Source organism: Haliotis asinina, chromosome 15 (genome assembly GCF_037392515.1).
Source record: "Haliotis asinina isolate JCU_RB_2024 chromosome 15, JCU_Hal_asi_v2, whole genome shotgun sequence".
NCBI classification, from domain to species: Eukaryota; Metazoa; Mollusca; class Gastropoda; order Lepetellida; family Haliotidae; genus Haliotis; species Haliotis asinina.
This window is the reverse complement of record NC_090294.1, coordinates 29,623,573-29,644,754: the sequence shown is the minus strand read 5'-3', so window position 1 is coordinate 29,644,754 and position 21,182 is coordinate 29,623,573. Positions and strand designations below refer to the sequence as shown.

At 37.1% G+C, this 21,182-nt stretch overlaps 1 protein-coding gene across 3 annotated transcripts in view; it reads left to right on the top strand.

Moving 5' to 3' along the window:
* The window catches only part of LOC137266179 (E3 ubiquitin-protein ligase RNF38-like), a 78,051-nt gene that overhangs the window by 10,663 nt on the left and 46,206 nt on the right, over positions 1–21,182 (top strand). For 2 of the 3 annotated variants that reach the window (XM_067801668.1, XM_067801670.1), the window contains exon 2: positions 517–894. In XM_067801668.1, coding sequence (XP_067657769.1) covers positions 555–894 — 340 coding nt within the window. In that variant the 5' untranslated portion in view covers positions 517–554. The remainder of the gene's footprint in view (positions 1–516; positions 895–21,182) is intronic. The other variant, XM_067801669.1, reaches the window with a different exon arrangement.

Here is a 21,182-nt window from a genome sequence, read left to right as displayed (position 1 = left end):
ATTAACCGTCTCGCTATTGATTGGACGGTCATAGGTCGCTCAAAGGTTACCTGATGCGACCTTCTTGGAGTTTGTTAGACTCAGTGGTGGAGTGTTTACTTAGACTGGTGTAATTTGGGTTTTATATAACCTTTACCAATATTCCAGCAATATCGTGGCAGGGGGCACCACAGATGCTCAATGCATAAAGTCAGAGCCTATTATGCGAGAATCAGGTGATCGCTATGTGTCATTTTTGTGACACTGTGCCCAGGCAGCATGGATTGGTGCTCATGCAGTCGAGCAGTGGTTCAGTCACTTACTGACAGACATGATATACCTTGAACAACACCCATGTGAAAGGTCATCAAGAGTCCCTCAAAATGCTACTATATTACTTGCTGTTAATGATTGGCTACAACTTTATTATTAACACTAGGTTGTGACCCTATGGCTTTTACTTTCCTGTTTACCTACTTGCACAAGGGATTATGTCTGCATTGTCATTAACGCCAATTGTTTCTGTGTTTTTTCCAGTAAGCGGTGATCTTGGTGGCACCTCACTGCCAGTGATAATGCCTGTTGCTGCCTCCCAGAAGGATTCACAAATTGTGCAATACCACCAGCTTCTCCCCAAGCCACCCTCCTGCCATGCTGGCCATCTTACCTCAAACTTTGTACCCAGTCCAGAGAACCTTTGTGGCGCAGAGTCAGTGGCGCTGATGCCTGAAGGCGCCAGTCAGTTGGCCAGTCTGTCTGCTGCAGTATCCGGGGTAGGGGAGAGTCAAGGTCACTACATCAGCACCCACAGCCCCCCAATACTCAACCTCAGTCCCAACCTTAGCCCCACAGAGCCACAGAGAACGTCTCCATTCTATGATCTTCGGGAAAGCACTAGAAGACGCAGTATTCAAGGTAGGAATCACTGTCATTGAAAATGCCAACTTTGAATTTCCTCACTTGTTATGAGTGAGTGAGTTTAATTTTACGCTGCACTCAGCAAGATTCCAGCTATATGGTAGTGGTCTGTAAATAATAGAGTCTGGACCAGACAGTCCAGTGATCAACAAATATGATCATCGATCTGTGCAATTGGGAACCGATGACATGTGTCAACCAAGTCAGCGAACCTGACCACCTGATCCCATTAGTCGCCTCTTACTACTTATTATGTCTTAGGTTCTGACATGCTTCATATGGGAAAGGAAAATAATTTTGTTGACAAGAGAACTAAAGGTAAACTTACAGCAATGGTCGTTGGCAAAGTTTTTGTACTGCAATGTTTTGAAGTATATATGGAGAATGTGTACACTTTATGAACTCTTGTAGTGGCAAGAGTTTAAACATAGCTTAAAATTACACACATGGTTTTACAAATAGATATCTTTGTTTCGTTTTTTTTTTCACTTTAAATTTATTCGACTTAGCAGAGCCTTGTAAAGTTATAAGCTCCATTCTGGATATGCCATGAGTAAATTTCACTAACACCATATGCAGTGATCTTCATAGAACACTGTAGGTTGTTAACTGTGACTTTTGGAAAACATGCCCTCAATAAAGAAGATGAACATTGAGACTTACCTGTGTCTTAGAAATGAAAGCTGAAGCTTGTGATGATTCACCACATAAACTACAGTAATATTGTCTAGTGGTGTGTAGTTTCAAAGTTGACATCTTCGCAGACAAATTTGATTTCTCATGTTCATTCATGTGAAGTGATTCAATGTTGTCATTTTTACCACCAGAAAAAAAGCTTTACAAATTTGTAACCTGTAGATAAGCAGGCCCCTTTCATTTTTTCTTTTCTGTTTTTTTTTTCTTTTCTGTTTTTTCTTAGAAATCCATGTTATCTAGGGTCATATACAGTATATAATGAGAAATATCGATATTTAGATCAATAGTTTGAAAGTAAAATAACATTTTGTAAATTTCTATAATTTGATTAGAGACAATGAAGAATTTGTCCTGGTCTTGTAAATATTCTAAAACCTGTACACACATGAGATTGTTTGTAGTTATTTTTCTGGATCAACATTTTATGTGTTGACCTGCCTACCTGTTTCAATATGGTGAATAGTTCTCAAATTACATAATATTTCCTATATACTGACACTATATTTTCATCATGTGAGTCTTACAGTGTAGAAGACCCATTTTGATTTGATTGTTTTATTCTTATTATTTCAGCTAAGTTACATTTTACTGTTTATTCCATGACCAATAGAGAAAATAATAGTAAAAGAGACTTACATAAAGTTCAGTTAAAGTTCAGCACATATGCCAACTGTCTCCAATGATTTGCTTCCAGTGTCACTAACCTCAGGGCTATGTGTGCAGCCTAATTTCCTGACATTTTATGGTAATCCCGTGGATTAAACAAGAAATAAATTCCACAATTTGCTGCTTCTAAAATTATTTAATACCCATTGTAGGATGTTGAACCCAAAATTATTATTTGATGTCTTGTATGTCAGTCTTTAAAAGTTTTAGTTGGAGCAGTTGTGCAAGGTATATTATGACAGTGATGGATTTTCAAATTTAGTAGTAGTAGTAGAAGTAGTCTCTACATCTCTTTGTTGGTTATTCTTCCAGTGAGCATGAGGGGTTAATTCTAAAATATCCTTTGTCTTCATGTTTTCACTTTGATGTTGAAATGTGAGTGAGTGAGTGAGAAGTTTTATTCCGCTTTTAGCAATATTCCAGCAATATCACGGAGGGGGACACCAGAAAATGGTCTTCACTGAAATGTGAGGTTGAATGATTGTGCTTTCATTAAATTAACTGGACCTTTTGAATAGTAGGTCATATTTAGATCAGAGTTTCATTTGGTTCTTGTTTACAGTTATTAAGTGATTTTGATAATGGTTGATTTAGATTCTTATATGTGAAAATTAATGTGGATATGGAATTAACAATGGTATGATATAGATTAGTGAATTATTTATTCAAGTCCTAGGCCTAGATCATAAATTAATGTTAATATTCATGGAACTTATGACTGTCTTAGGGCTAAGAGAGCTTTGAAAATGTAGGCCCTGGTCTTATATCATTTAATATGGCTCTTGATAGTACTGATACTGATCATGTCAAATCAGTTGCCAGGTTGATAGAACAATGTTTGAGTAATTAAGTAGTATTTTGTGACCAAGTGATTTTGTATGCATTGTAGGTTTTTGATGAAAATCCAGTGTTAACTAATTACTTCATGACAAAGTTTGAGTAACTCTCAATTTCTTGGTGTCAGCTTGTAATCATTGGTCAGTATTTTAGTTTTTATAAATTATGCATAGGATATGATGCGTAACTTGGTCATAACTAAAGAAAATGAATTATGATGAATTTTTCTTTGCTGGATGATCCACAAAGGGGACAGATGGTAAGGTTATTTAGAATTCAGTGCAGGCAACACAGAACACTCTGGTAAGTCCAGGGTGCATTTGCTGCTCAGTTCCCTCCCTTAGGTTCATTAGACACCTGTGATTGCGGGTGTCAATTCTACATTCATTCTGACAATGTTTTTATCTTTGTCAGCACCTTACCATGATCCTGGGTTTCATGCAGGTGGTAACTGTCAAAGACAAACTCATTCACTCTTGCAGTCATGACCACGCTGTTGTTTTAATTGCTAGAGTTTATGTCAGTTATCTCATCATTATTAATAATTAGCTTTATTAATGTCACAATTTTAAAATTGTACCTCTTGTACAATCCCCAATATATTATATTTTTATATGTATATTACACAAAGGTCACGAATAAAACAGTGACACGTTTCAGGGAAAATGTTGTAGACTTTATAAATGTTATTAACGGTGATAAATTGTCCTACATGTGCCATAGGTAATGTGGTCACTGTTACTTTAATTACATGAACTTATTTCACCAAATTTCACAAAGTGATAATAAGTGTCATCTTTATGTTTTTTATTTTATTCACCACATAATGTTTTAATGTAGGACAATGTTGTAAGGTCTATGAATACGAATATTACATTTTAACATTACAATGTGTTGTAAAAAGATTATTTCGATGCTGAGATCGCACAAATAGAAAGCGTTGTTAGAGTCTTTCAGTAATTCCCTTCTAACAGTGTGTGCCTGTACACAGATGTGGTTCCTTGTGACACGACACATGGGCAACCGTGTGTCACACGCTGACACAGATCCCTCGTTGATTGTACACACGTGTGTGACACAGAGCCAGATCCTGGTCAGGGGATGGGCATTGTGTGTGATTGACAGAAGAAGAAAGATGCTCGTTCGATAGAAGCAGTATCACTTGGGTATCTTTGAAAGTGAATGTTAAAATTGGATGGAGGTCCCTGTTTGGGCATGTACATATCATGATGATTGACATGTCACTGAAATAAGCATCAATACCCTACTCCTGCTATGTTTAGTGAACCATTCACGTGGTATTGTTAAGGGTGCCCCTTCCTCAGTTCAATAGCAGTACCCCCTAACATAACTTCTTTAAAGGCTAGTTGCATCAGCTGTGTTAGGAAGAAACTAGTGTTCTCGTCAAACTACTTAAACACTTAAAAATCATTACATTTCATGGACCAGGGAGCTTTCTTTAGTTTGAGTCCCATTTTGTGGTATGGTGTCATATATGGACGTCAGTCATTATGAATTTGGTGGAATTATGATAATTTGAACTAGATTTTTGCTAATGAAATGAAGTGAAAGATATATCAGTATTCATTTCTATAATATTGCCAGTGTTCACAAATAATTTCTGAGCCTCTGACAAATCTGGCAGATTTGCCAGTGGTCAGACAGAAGTCCCCAACTTGCTAGCCCCAGTGTCAGACTGAAAAAATAACAGTGACTTTGTCTGAAGTTGTTATTTGTGGCATGTTACACTTGTTCACTGTTTATAAATTTATGTTTATAATGTTTGTCATTATATAATGTTAATCATTTCAATGTCAATTTTGAGAAATGTTAAATCTGAAATGTTTGTTTAACTTTATTCTGTGGGTCCTGTGAATTTTCAGTGGGTCAGACAGACATCTGAAACTTACAGGACCGAAAGTCCTGTTACTTTGAAACACCATTTGTAAACACTGTATTGCCAGTATCTTAGACAAGCTATTTCTTTCTCTTTTTTTTCGTCTTTTCAGGCATTGTCACATACATGTCCAGATTTATGATCGAAAAATAATCATTTGTTATAGCAGAACAATACAGTATTGTTTATTAAAGCTCCACCTTGTATACTACAAGAGTGAAAATACAGCATTTTGAATATTAAGAAGGTAAAAGTACAAATGCTATCGAAGACCGTTATGAGAGACTATATTTTACAAAATTGGTGTATTTTATAGCATATTATTATAAACACAGGCACAATATAAAAATGTAAACATAAAGGATAAAATATGAAGTCTATTGTTAAATCAAACACAGCGTAATTTCTTATTTCCAAAATTTTAATGGTTATATAAAATGATAATGAATGGTTGTAAGTTTCACAGATCTCATCAGGTTAATGTTGATTATTAATTGCTGTTGCTTTTTTCGATTACTTATTTTAGACACTAGCAGAGATTTTCCTGATTGTCTCAATTTGGGATTGTTATGTTGGTGATATGTTTTCTGAAATGAAAACCCTTTCCTATCTTGTGATTGTTCATGTTTTTAAGTTCAGTGACTCCTAATGATGCCAGTTTACCTGAAAACTTTACTGAATTTATGATAGTTGGGATTATTTAAAACCGACAAAGTATTCTTATTGTTTTACCTCAGGCAATTAATTGACTGTAATAGACTTCATCAAGCTGACACAGTTGTCGAGACTTCAATCACTTTGATGACAGCAATGTCCTTCATTTCCAGCAGTCAGTATTGACATGTCGTAACGTTTCACCCAATCCCTTTGTTTATCAGCCTCACTAGATTAAACAAAGTATACTTCCTGACTCATAAAACTTAACAACACCCCTATCTTAACAATAAATTTTGTACCAAATAATACACAATGTGGTCGTTGATTTAAACACGTGTTACATCACTGTTTGCCTTCCTTAATAACAGAACAATACCAGCATGGCTGATATATGGGAGACCTGGCCTGGGGTAATTCAGTTCCCCAGGGCTTTTAAGGATGAGACACGTCCCTAAGCATTGTGATATATCTATTCTTATGTCTTGCTGTGTCCTATCTATTGAGGCATGCCATGTAGACTTCATGTTATCGGTGTATAAGCTTTAGGTGCTGTAGGTTAAACATAAGCTTTAAATAAAACTCTATTTTGGGCTGAAAACAATTAAGTGTTTTGGAAATCTGACAGGCGTACGTTTTTGTGCTTTGAACTTTGAAAAGTTGTATAGAAGAACAATTACATTTGTATGGTAAGGTAGTCCTAATGGTTAGGTTAGTGCGTGTCAGGTGTATTGCCTGATACAAAGACCAAAAGCAGCTTACTTCATGAGACCTAAGTTAGTACCATATTAGAAGTGCTCTGTTTATCATTGACAGACCTATCCCTTATTACATTAGAAACAATGTATTGTCACATGCAGTTGACACCCAAATCCATGATTGCTTTTGCCTATGTTTTTGTGAATTTTGTTTCTTGATCGATAGCACTTAAGAAACTATTCTCAAAATTTCTCCAAACAATCATGATGAGTGAAATCTGATGTCGTTCAAATGTCGATATGGTGTGGAAAGATCTGTCTTAGTAGTGTATTTGTACAATGTCTTAGAAATACTTCCATTCTTTGTGGCATCTCAACAAATACTACCTTGCATGGATTTGGATAAATTATGAAAACCTTCAAAATTATGTCCCTGTGGTTGGGTAACTTGGTGGTTAAAGCATTGGTTCATCACCCTGAAGATCCGGGTACAGTGTGTAAAGATCATTACTCCTGTCCCTTGCCATGATGAATTTTTTTGCTAAAGGCCACAAAAAACCTAGCTCACTCACTCACAAAAATCACATTTGTCACACAAAGAGTGAAGAGTTTGTTTTAAAATCTTTCATGAACGTCAGGAATAGCCATTTTGATTCTTCTGAAATTTTGCACATACCTACTTTAGGTTGATGTTATTTGTCTTTTGCCCAAATCTGCATTTCAGGCAGATGTATATAAAATGCTCAATATGAGCAGGGCCTTTTACACCCAACTCTATATGTGCTTGGAGTTGCCAGCTCTTACATCTTGTGACTTCAGTATAAAAATGATGGGGCAAGTGTAGACGAAAAGGCAGAAGTGATAAAGACATTCCCCACTTTGCTGAACACTGGCCTGAAACATAACTATTACCAGTCTGGGATTCAAACATGCTCTCCTTTCCCCACAATCAGGGTTTTTGTGTTACTAAAGGACATAACTCTGGACAGAAATTTCAGCATCTTAGATGCCTGTGACATCCAGGACTTGATGCAAGGAATGAAGAGTATCATATGAAGCATGTTGTGTGTAATTATTGCGAACAACCATTACTGTAGACACGTCTTGAAAACTCATTCACTAACGTTTTCTTATAGAATATTGTGTTCATGATAATTGATTATTATATATTAAGGTACCATTTGCTTATATCTGTACAGTTAAAACCAGTAGAGATTTTGTTATTATTCAGCAGTGACTTACGACATTGGTCTTGTCGGCCACACAGTAATTGGCTTTCTTGTATCCAGCAAGATTCTATGATCAAGCAAAAACATTTTTCTGAATGTCACAAATGGTATCATTTTCTCCAAGATTGTATGAACTTTGGAATCATTGTTCCTGGAAGATGCTGGTTATTTTGGCTTTCACCTTAGACTAATGCTTTATCCTTGATGATATATAATTTGGGCTAAACAACTCCATGGAAACTGAAAAAGAGATGGGGGATTCTGGACCAGAAAAAATGTAGACTTGCTTCATTTGAACCTTTTGAATAACAAGGGCTGGGCTGAAGAGAAAATGCCCTGGTTCAGGGACTGTTGGACAGACTGCCTCTGTATCAATGGAAATGAGTAATCCTTAGTGTAGATCATTACATTTACTGCAGCCTTAACCAAACGTGGACATGAACTGATGATGAACATTGATAAACTCATTACTCAAATGTGGGTGTGGCAAGGGAGGGGCCATTGACGATCCCAGAAAGCAGATGGATAGAGGGGGAAATATTGATCGTATTGATCCGCCATTGTTAGCCCCAGTTCACGTGCGTGGAGCCACGGGTCTCGCTGAATAATCCATAACACATGTGACAAGCAGGCTGCCTACCTGAGGGGACTGTAGGTCCTGTATTGAGTTCATTGATGGATTCACACGCTCAGTTTCCGTGGAAACAAATTTTGGCTTAACTTTGTAATATGTCTCACTTTTTCTCTATACTCATATAAGAAGAAAAAGGAATTCTAAATTCAGATGACATTAAAGATGGTTGAAGTTTGAAATGCAAAAGAAGTTTCAGTATACCTGTGCTATAATTTTTCATAGGACCAGCTGTTGCTTGCTAAACATTATTTCACATAAATTACAGATGGTTGATCAGATAAATTACAGATGAAATTTGAAAACAACTCAATGTTCTGATTTGAAACATATAAGTAAATTATTTTGATGCTGTTATATGGAATGGAATGTCTGGTTAATTAACTTTACTGTTGTGAAGTTTGTGAGTAAACCATTGTTCTTCATTGCTACGAAAAACAGCAATTTCTGCACAGTGTCAGTTTTTTATTTGAAGTTTGAGGCTATTTAATTCATGTATTTTTGTGGGGTGGATGACCTTGACCTCACGTAAGCTGAAACACAGATGTGTAAAGATCACTGATTGGAAAGTAGTACTTCTGCTCTAATTTAGAGAACTGGCCACCCATGTTTTATTAGACAATAATCAAGTGTATTGCATGAATCAATACATTGTGTGTGTAATATGTGACAGCATGTGTTACTCACTTCAACAAAGGTGCTCTTTATTAGTAAAATCTACGCATGTAAAAATAGAAATTTTACTTTTGAATTAGGTTGATATTTGGAGTAACAAAATTTATTTTGTGTATTAATTTTGATGGTTTTGTTTTGTAGTTTCCAGCACAAGGCACCATAAATGTGCATTTTCGAAGGATGTCTGTGGAAAGCTATAAAGAGATGAGAATTCTAGGACAGTTTTATGATGGCCAAGTTCGATGTCAGTTATTTGTGGTCCATTGAGTACAATTAGCTCAGGAAGCAAATTATTCAGACAAGTCCAATATATAATGAATTATTTAGAAGTCAATTAAATTTTGTTGAATTTTTTTTTTTTTCAAGTGTAATTGAGCTATCATATGAAGCCCTCTCATGAAAAATATGAATATTTTAATTTGGAAAATAATGCTTTTTTGTATGTATAATAAGATAGTTGTATATATGTTTTTTGATGCATTGGTAATGTGCTGATAAAGAATAGATTAACGTTAACATTGTTTCATGTAAATGGTCTTTGTGACAGACATTGCTGGACAAGAGGAGGAGAAAGGATGGGGGCTTTTTTTCACCCTTCAGGAAAACAATGCTTCTTTTATAAACACTGGATTTAAACAATCAATTACACCAAACATTGTCTCCCTTTATAAGTAAAGACAGAAAATATTTACTTTGTGATAATGTCAGTAGAACTACACAGAAAATTGTTACTGTGTTGGTATTTTAGGAGAGGTATATATAAACATTAATATGCCCATCTGACAAAGCCATCCTTTTGTTCACAAGGTTTACAATGCAGTCGAGTGCCGTTGCTGCTGCCGTCAATACTGAATATTGATCGTGTCGGCCCTAGGCCAAACCATACCATTCAGGGCTGGTCCTCATCTTAAGGGCTCCCTGACTCTGCCATCATGCCATAGCTTTGGGAAAATATGCCAGTTTACACCTTTATTCTAGCCAGAATGGTGGCAGTGTGTTCTAGGTTTTATTACATCACATGATATCAGTAAACTCATAAACCTAATAAATGCTGAAATAAAAATCAACCAAGGTTTTACTTGTTTAAAAACTGTAATAACATAATGAATAGCTCTCTCCGCTATCTTCAGTGATATAATTTTTGCTAAAAGCTCATTGGTTACTTCACACCTTTTGTCCCATTGTTTAGGATTGTTTAGGATGCTGCCCCTAGCAACGAGATGTTACTCGAGTGCGTTGTCAATAATTGAAGATGATGTCATCATCAGTGTGCATGACGTTAGTACAGAAGCTTTTGTGTGACGTTTTGAAATAGATGCTTGTTGGCCGTGATGAAGAAATCCTGATCTTCTATTGAATGTTGATTCCGTTGAAGGGTTGTATGTAGAATAAGCGATTGTATGTGTGGCATATGGGTATGTGTTTCTTATCAAGGCTATGGAGTTATAAGAAACAAAACTATTCAATAATATTATCCTCTGTTCTTTGCTTTTCTTTAGGCATTCATCATGTTTTTCATCAACAATCTACATGCATACAAAACTGACTTGGAAGTTTTTAATGCTTGTTTGGTGAAATTTCTTTTTGGTATCAAAATGAACGTCAAGGCGTCCTTGTCGTAATCCAGATTGTTTGATTCATTTTGGGCTGCAAACACACTCACTCACTCACTCACTCACTAACTCACTCACTTGACCACCCACACACTCGCGAACTCTCATAACAATTGCCTACGTAGGCAGTGGCTAAACATCTAGTTTTGTTCTGTGAAGAACGATTTATAGTTCTGATCTGTACCCCTGTCTGAGCAGCAGTATGAATCCTTAAATATATATGTCACCGTTCTCTTGATCGCTCATGCATAGGGTATGTTTGATGCTGCATGTTATTTTTGTTAGATTTGTTCACATTTACAGATTTAGATTGTTTTCAGGTTTCCCATTTTGAATTATCAGTTTTGATATTGTTTCCAAAACTGTAACATAAATTATAGTTTGTTTGAGAATGAATCATATTGGAATTCGTGAAGGGAATCAAGACTGGTGTCATGAACAGCGGTTTAAACATATGGATTTTAAATAACTGTGTCCAGCAGTTATATTTATTGCAGTAGGAGACATGTTTCTTTCCCATATGAAGCAGTCACATACTGTAGCAAATTCTGTGGAATTACAACTAGCCCGCATATGCATATTAATAAAATATTAGCATGAAATATTGCCTTAGCTTGAGCATTGACTTTCAGAGTGAATGAGTTTAAAATTTGGAATATTCTTTCTTTGGTCCAGGTGAAAACCAGGTTGGCGTAAACACTCCGCAGTTAATGTTCTGCTTCTATGTATTTGTCAGAATCAACTCACTTAAGAAAAAATAGTTCCAAAGTATAATATTTACACTGGGTGTTTATTTTGCATTTTCTGATATGATAATTTGGACGTTTTTTTCAACATCCTCTTAGAATTCAAGTATGACTTTAAATAGGTGGTCTCACACAAAGCACATGCTTGATGTATGGAACTCGACGTCCTTTTGAGAAGCCCTGAAGAGCAGCCCATGACGTTGCAATATGATACCCAACTGCAGAATGCAGGGAGCATGCACTCTTGTCAAACGCCCTTATTATGATGACAATAGGAAATTGGAAGTTTTGTGTGAAAAGGGATCATTAGACTTTTTTCCCAATTTTCATATTCAAAATCAATAGTGCACGTGAGAAATTCCATAGATATTTTCAAGTGATGATTTTCCCTCTTATATGAAGTAATTCTTCTGCAGCTTCACCAGTTAGCTTGTGTTGGTTGTATTTGTTCATGAATTATTGCCGTGGGGACTGCTGCTATGGAGACACCAGCAGCTTGTATTACTGCTGCTACTGCTGGTGCACCTACCCGTGAGATGCTGTTGAAGTTATTGCACATCGTTGTTGTTCATGTGGGAACAACAGGGCATGTTGTTGTTATTGTTAACACAAGCATCACAATTTTGCCTACATTTAAAAGTATTGGGGGTAGTGAAAAGCATTTCTTCATTTGATGAGGGTTTTAATCCCTACATTTGTACAATTTTTGTCAGTTCGGTGTGTCTCTGGCCTGAAATTTTGATAAAAAGTGATATAAAAGTAGATTCTCCATCTCACTCATTATTCTGAGTTTTCTTGTTTGAAGTGGATTTGAAGAAAGTCAGCATAGAACAATAGAATCCAGACACGGTTTAGATTCCAGTTTGACTTGGCGTGCAGATTATGTCTATAGTTTGTTAACTGTGAAAAGGACACTGTGAAGAACTAGGATTGATTCTCAAAAGGTGTTGAAGGTGTGTGACAGGATACTTGGCTATATATGCTAGATAATGGGTTAAGCGCAACCTTGATGAAAGATATAGCATCAGATACTTGAGATGCAGGATGTTTGTTGGTAGATTGATGCATGTGTGTAATATGGTCCAGGAATCACACTTTTTTCTGTTGATAGTCGAGACAGATTAAATACTATGGTGTTGACATTATAACTAAATATCCTGTTTGAGGATCAAGCTAATGTGAAGAGTGTTAACTTTTTTATACATGTATTAAAGATTTCATAAATTTCATCATGGTGGTGCACACCAGAAATGAGCATGATGACCAAACGCATTAACCACCAGGCGATCCTACTGCCCCTACATAATGACATATACAATATCTGCAAGAATCGGTTCGTATATCAAGTGCATTGTTCATACCAGTGACAAGATACTTTTTCAGCAAGTGTTTTTGTCACATCCAGCAGGACTGCTTTCGCTGCCTCCAGTCATTGGATGCTGCTATCACTAAACCAAGTAGAATTAAACATACTGCGCATTCCTGCTGCAAAGTACTGTGTTTTCTGTGACACAGGGTACCTTTCAATCCCCTTGTGCGTGCTAGTCAGTATTAGGTTTGTGTCAGATTCCTCAAAAGTAAAATAAGTTAACATGATTGGATTTTCCCATAAAGTTCTTAGGAATCTCCCCTTGAAGGAAGTAACTTGATGGACAGGATTGTTTGAAGTCAAAACCTTATTTTTAAATGTTAAAAACCGCCACTTTGGTCCTTGTTTAGAGTAAAGTATGTATACCTAAGATTAAACTGCAGTCAGCGTTAAAGATTAGTTGTCTTGATATTGTCATTTGCTGTGGAAAGTGGTACGCCCATGCAACTGTCAGTGTCGCCATTCAGCTTAGCACAATGAAACAGCACATAATGTGCTTCATCTTTCAGCATGATACAGCAATCATGGGGGATAATTTCCAAATTAAATAATGTCCTTGAAAAGATATTTGTATTATGATCTTTTCTCAGATAATTTATTGTTGCCAAGTTCCTACGACTCTGAGTAATTCATTTTAACATTGTAAGCTAAATGGGTCATTGGTTGCACAGATGCTACAGAAGTGTACATTTCAATTTATCATACCTCACACATAAATGTCGTTTTCTGATTGGCTGAGCGCTCTTCTGTTGCAAGTATAGTACATTGTAATATAACCTGCTGCCAATAGCACTCATTCAGTACTTTGTGGTAGTTACTTTCTTATCTACTTATTAAATCATGCATGACGTGCAATGAAATTACCAATGTTTTGCGAATGGAAATTGATGAAAGGGAGATAACTCTCAATCTGTTCCTCTTTTGTCATCCGCAAAATCTAGCAATGGCTATTCACTTTCCAATAAATAAATTTAGACAAAAGATTCAAATGTAGTCCCTGTGAATAATTAAGAAGGGGAATTATATCACGGTGTCTCTACTAAGACAATATATATGGGGGGAAAAAACAGCAAGATTCAAGATTCGAATCATGTGATTCACACACGTTGTTTGAAGTGTACGATCCGATACCCATGCTTCCCACAGTTTAAAAGTAACATTGAGGTGTTCGTGACCACTGAACAACTTATAATATAGAAATCAGCCTTAGCCAAAATCAAAATGCATAACAGTACCCAATACCCTAAGCGACAAGAGAGTCCTTATTCCTCAGCAGGAAACTGAATCTCAATCATATTACAAGTTCTGGTTCATCTGTTTATGAGTGCATCATGAATATTGCTGCACATCAAAGAATATAAGAGTGTATGTTCACTGTGTTTCCTCACTGCATATCCTGGTTATTGTATATGAATACATCTAGCAATAAGTAATAAAATCTTTTTGTTCTGTCTTAAAGAATCAATTAAGTGCATTGCAGAGTGAGTTTAGTCTGGACCAGACAATCCAGTGACCAACATCATGAGCATCGATCTGCGCGATTGGGAACCAATGACATGTGTCAACCAAGTCAGTGATGGGTTGCTGAAGCCTATTCTACCCCGGGACCTTCACGGGTATGCATTGCACAGTGCAGCGTGGACCTATCATGGGTACTGTTCTGGATTGGGCTATGATACAATTCTGTTCTCACCAACATACTTGGGTTACATTTTTGTACACAGAAACGTACCTGAACAATATTTCTGTACCATGAACATACCTGGAAAACATTTCTGTACCCTGGGAAATATACAGGATACATATCTGTACACAGGAGCATACCTGGGATACGTTTCTTGGCACATGAACATACCCAGGGGTACACTTCTGAGGTACCCCTATTACCCTTTCACCAATGCTAAACCTATTTATGAAGTAACTTTTTCTTCACTGTTCACAGTGTCACTTTTCTCAGAACAGAAATGATTGTCCCCATACAGCTTAATATCAACATCATAACACATTTGTAAAGCGCTGGTCTCTAAGCAGTCCATGCTCAAAGCACAGACAATTGTTAGGAATAGACCATTCAAAATCGCCAGAATGTGAGAGTTAAAGTACAGTTGGAAATGGAATAGAAATGTTTTTCGGACGTACCTCTGTAAATAGGATATGCCAAAAAGACTTTTTAGTGCCAAACTGGGAATTCAGGAGGGTGTGTAACAATAGATCAGACTATAGATGGCAATTAGGTCACTCAGCCACGTACAATGACAAAGTTGACTCACCTGGCGTGAAATGCACACATTGCCTACTGGTGCAAGGGGTCATCTCAAAGATATTTGGGCTTTTTCAAGTGTGTTTAATATGTCTCATCTGTTGACAAACATCTTACGTGTCTTCCTTTCATGAAGTTTATGTTAAGGTATGTAAAAGAGTATAATACCAGATAACCATAGAAAAGCATCGTAGACATACAACCTGAAGATTGATAGGACTGGATATTATTTTACATGTTAAGACATGCCGTGTACTTTCCTGACTTTAATTCCCCTAAGGAATTGTCATATCTTAGCTAATATCTCTATCCCCAAGCCCCACCCCAACATCGTCTGCTTTACCCATCCTGGTTTTTACCTTTGAGATGATTCCGTTTACCTGTTTCTTTCATATGATAGTGAGACTCCAGGGTAGCAACATATTATTTTTTATGTAGGTTATTTTTTATGTCAGCTATCGTTTATAATGAAGCTACATTTTATTTCAAAATGGGCATTTAAAAAGTACCCTTTGTAATACAATGTCATCGCACACTAATTTGCATAAAGCCATGGTCTGTTCCATACATCACTTTAGGCTGAAAAAATCTGCATTGCTCATTTCTGCTCTTATCTCTCCTCAGTAAAAGTCTTCTGTCATGTCTCCTTTCTCCCCACCACTGCAATTGTAGATAGGCCGAACATATTTTAACAGGTATTTCACACTCTCGCAGATCAACTGCATAAATTGTAGAGATAACATGAAAAAAGGGTTTTTTTTCTATTAACAACAGTACTATAAGTTTCTTAGTGTGTGCTGCCGTTGAAGCAATCCAGCACTGGTTTGTTTAGGTACCTTTTCACACCAGAAAAACAATCATTATATGTCAATGATGGATTTTAGTCCTGTTTAGGTTGCATATTCTCAAATCTGTGTGTGTGTGTGTGTGTGTGTGCATGCGTGCGTGCGTGTGCGTGTGTATGAACAGATCTGTAAACCAATTTATAGAAAAGTATTGACTTATTTAAGTACCTGAAGGGTATTATGAATTTGAAATCTGGCAAAAAAATGAGAGAGAGAGAGAGAGAGAGACACTTGATTTTGGCAACTCTAGTCTGAATTTCAGGGGACATGGTGTTACAGTGGTGACATTTTCCCACACACTCAGGTCAAATTTACAAAAACCTGGTCACTTGGCTTGAGGGGTTGTTCCCCTTTCCATTCGCAAGCCCTTTCCATGTGCCCTTTTCATTGTAGTCAACACCTGCCATTCTGAGGTCACAACCTTGTCCACTTCCTGCCTGACAACCCTTCAGTTAGAAATGGTATGGTCCATCTGTATACACAAAGCCTTCCATTTCCTGAAAGAGGGTTTGACAGCACTTGTTAAAATTACCAGCATTCTTTAGCATAGATAGGTACACAGACATCCATCAGTATCAAAGTTTTAACTGTCTTTGAAGGTTCGGAATAGATGAAAATCTGAGGCTTTATAGTTTAACTTGGGTGTTGGCTTCCTTTTAGATTAAGCACTTTCAACTACCAGTCATTACTTATTGAGCCCCCCACCTCCCCAAAGCCTGAGGGCATTTTTAGGCTTTATGTGTGCTTGTAGAATGAGGGAAAGTTGAAATGAAAGAGTGTTGAAAATATTTCCCTATGTATTTGGAAAAAAAATTAATTGCAAATGTTCTTGTGATGATGGGCATATTTTCACGGACAGAATACGAAATGGTGGATCCCTTTGCCATGTTGCTCACGCATGCTTAAATGCTGGAACAACTGTGATTTCTACTGATCCCTACTTCTTGTGCTCTGGCTATTTGTGTTCAAGTTGTAAATCTTGCTGTGTAGAATCACTGAGCTATATTTCATCCTGAAACTTAGAAAAAGGGAATTCCAAAATGTCTTCTACAAGGATGATTGAACGCTTGCAGTTTTTCCGAGTTCAATATCGCTTGGAGGAAGTTGGCTCAACAGGACACCACAGAGGCAACAATCCTGCATAGAGTCCTAAATGTACACCCACGCACACACATGCATGCATGCACACACACACGCATGCATACTGCAGATTGTGTGTCATTCACACAGATGTCACTCTGTACCAGTGTGTGTTATTTACTATCCTCCAAGTACGTGGTTTGAAATTACCAATTTTCTTGACTGATAGGCTGTAGGATATGAGATTGCCACTGCCATTGATTGAGTGCTGAAAGTATTAGTAAGTTGAGATTTACTAATCTATGGGTGTTTTCACTATGTGATGGCTAGCCTTAATTTGGCTTAAATTCCAACTGTTGTGTCCTTGTGGTTTGGTTCAATATCCAAACTTAACACCATCTACAGGGACTTGGCTTGTACCGATAGCAAAGACTAGACAGGATCTGGATCTAGTTTGGATGTGGTGTCTATATGAGACTGTAAGAAAGTATATTACTTTAGCTAAAAACCTATACTTACAAAGTGGTGATGTCCAGAATATATGATCTATGAATTTGGATTTGGAAAGTCTGTGCAAGTAATGCCTGTGTTTTCCTTGTTTTAGGATGGTTGCCGTTTTAAGTAATATTCCAGCAATATGGTATCGAACCGTGGCTGTCAGGATGATGAGTGGACACTAAAACCACAAGGCTGTGCACTGACCCTGCTTATATTTGAGCATGCAAATGAAGACACTGGGGTCAATTCTTACTCTTGTCTGCATGTCCAAAGATATAGGTTGTTGTCTCTGCAGAGGCCTTTTGAAAATATTTTCAACAAGTTATGGTTTTAGTTTACAGTTGATTGCATAAGCCTGGCAGTATAAAGGTTCTATAGAGTTATGACAGACATACACCACAAGTATTTCAGCGACCAGTCAAGAGCATATCGCCTGACCTCCTCTTGACCTCCGAAGGTCATCAGAAGACTGAAGTAGTTTCCTTCCAACAGGCTAATGATGTCGCATAAGACATTCTTCCTTCAGAGATTTGAATCTTGACACACAGACTTCCTGAAGAGTTCATATACATAATAAGCTTTACTCATCTAGCTGCTACAGCTTCCTTGACACTGACACTCACAGGATACTTCATTCTTGTATCGCATTCAACCCACTAAGTAACATCATAGAGGAATGCATTGCTGGATTCCAGACAATTTGGTGATGCTTAAGTTTTATGTATGCGATAAGTATTTATATGTTGAACATGTTATGTTCATTGCGATTTCCTGCTTGTGGGTTTCTTCGTAGAGAAGGGGGCTGTGATGTACATAAGGATTCCCTTGCATCTTGCAGAGAGGGGAAAGTTTAGCCAAGGGGCAAAATGCTGCAGTTCACATCCATAGGTATTCTGGGAGCCACTTTGTGAGTTTGACTCCCAGATTGGCTCAGATAGTTATCCTTATGTTTCTTCATCGTACTTGGGCTCACAAGTTAACCACTAAAACTGTCAATGTGTACACGTTTTCATTTTGTGTTTTCCTCTGGCAAGATGTAAGCAGTAACTTGACATGTCCTGGTTGTCTAGCATAATAATAATACGCCATTTATATTACAAATTTATCCACACACTGCATGCTCAAAGCACTGACATATTACCCTGGTCAACGAGTACAGAACACTCCCAGTGGAAAATACAACCATTTGCCTGTCAGGTGCTCAAGGTTCAAATTCAAACTACCATGGTGTAGTGCCATATAGCCAGTTTTACTGGTGGCTTGATAGAGGCAATTTTGAACATACTCACTTGCCTCCTTACATTGTTGAAACTGTGGACTGGTTCATGGCGTGCCATGGCTGTCCAGTGTGTGTAGTATGGACACACTTTCAAGCATGCCTAGCACCTTCTGGTTCTTGAATCATCAAAATGACTTCTTTGACGCTGATCTGACATACATGCATTTAAATGTTACACTCCTCCAAAGCAAATGTTGATAGTGATGCACAACAGTTATGTCATGCTACATCCTAGCATAATTTTTTGAGCACCTTACACTCTAGTGTTTGAAACTGATTGAAATCTCACAACTGATGATTGCTTCATTACCAACAAATAATCAGTGAAAAAAATTGGTGAACGTCATTTATCAGATTTTCCTATCAAGGTTTTTTATTGTAGATATGTATAAAATGATGCAGTTGCAACTTTAAAGTGATGACTAATATATCATAAATGTAAACTCCCTGGAGTCTTTAAGAAATATTCAATCATGACTTTTCAGTTAGTGAAGTGAGTTCTCTAAGGTAGAAACACATTTTCAGGTCCTGACAACTTCAAAGATATGTTCCATCATCAAGTGTTTCAAACACTAACACAGAAGTTCCAAAATCGTTTGTGTTCGATTATGAGAAAATGTGATCCATTGCTTGGTCATTTGGTCTCTGCGACCAGTCTTTGATTATTTCAATTAATCGGAACACCACTATTGTACACATCAAGCTCATGACTATATTCCTGTGTTCATTCATCATGAATCTGGGCAGTGGGGTAGCCTAGTGGTTAAAGTATTTGCACATCACGCCGAGGGCCTGAGTTCAAATCCCCACAAGGGTACATTGTGTGAAATCCATTTCTGGTGTCCCCCTGGCGTGATATTGCTGGAATATTGCTAAAGGTAGTGTAAAACCCAACACACTCACTCACTGATCATGAAACTAATGTTCTACAAGGGTTACCCTGTCATTGTGTACTGGGATATTTCAATTGTTATTTGTTGAATGATGTTTGATTCTAAACAGACTTGAGTTGTATACTTTTGGTACTGTCCAAAACAATATGATGTGGTATCCTATCCTGTTGACAGTAATCTACAGTTACTATGGGTGCTCACAGACACTCACAATACTACATGGCTGGGTCGTCCTTATACTACAGCTTGTAACATCTATGGTGCAGATACAGATCCTGATCAATGTTGGTGGATTCGGAAGCTGTTGCTTTTTGTCTTATTCCCATACCTCTAGAGCACTCGGAAGAAATACATCCCCTTTTTCACTGTTACTATTTTGCATCCACATAATTAACTGCTGACATTTTGCTTCTCTAACAATCCCAATACTTGGTCTCCTTCATCTCTGAGGAATCGGACATGTTTCTTTTTCATTTCTGTTTGAATCAAAGCAAACTTTATATAGATGTCACATTGATGTTGACTCGTTCACAGTGTTCTTGTTCTTAAAGATCTTTGCTGGACTGTATCCTCTACTGTGGTCAAGCAATGATATTTTTTTCATAGTCTGTTTTTGGGAGACAGTATTGACATACAATCGGGACATTTTTTCCTGGTTTTTTTTTTCACAGGAAGAGAAAATCAGTTATCTAGGCAACTACAGATTTGTAAAGTTAGATGCTTTTGTTTTGTTTTACTCTGATTCTTTTTTCATGAGGGGTGGTTGGTAGCCAGGTGATTAGAGCGTTCGCTCATCACACACACACTGAAGACTCAGGTTCGATTTCCCACATTGGTTCAATCTATGAAGCCAATTTCTGGTGTCCCCCACATTGACATTGTTGGGATATTGCTCAATCACTCCCACTCACTCATTCTCGCTCACTCTCACTCATTCACTCACTCACTCACTCACTCACTCACTTTTTCCATGAATCACTAGCCCCAGTGTTGATTTCTAATTCCCATTCCCAGGCAACCACTACTTATGTCTACTCTTTTTTCTTAATGATTAGCTAACTATTTATTCAAGAAGCAATTCACTTTTGGCCTTCTTCATAATGATGTGATCATATTTGTTATACTCATTCTTGGGAGATGATTAATAATTCAAGTTATTTTGCTTTCCTTGATAGCCATTGTTATCAAATGGGAGAATTCAATGGCTACAGGAAGTAACGGTGTTCAGTATTCATGTTCAGTTGAATAAATAAACCTAGCTTTTTCTGTCTGGTAAGTAAATGAGAGTATAGTCACTGTAATGATTAATTGAAATTGAGAATGTATTGGTGTGCGAGTTTTCACATAAAGGAAATAGTGGGCTTTCAAATCCATTTGTTTACTCAACAAATAACCTTCAGACAAAGCTGTATATATGTATGCATCTTTGCTGTCAGATAATACTCTGTATATTTCAGTCACTTACCTTTAAAAAAGGTAATGGTTGACACAAGTATAAATCTTCGCTCACTTTTATTATTTACATATACAGTTTTGTTGAAACCACTGAATAAAGGCAGCTGTTTTAATTATTGTAGTTAAAAGTAAAGAATCATTAACCGATGTTGTTCCTTAAGCCCCTACATCATGCTGATTAAAACATCATACTCCACACAGCTGCGACCCTGTTCTAAGCCTGCCTTTCACCTTAAACCCTTTAAATTACCTTCACCTCCGACC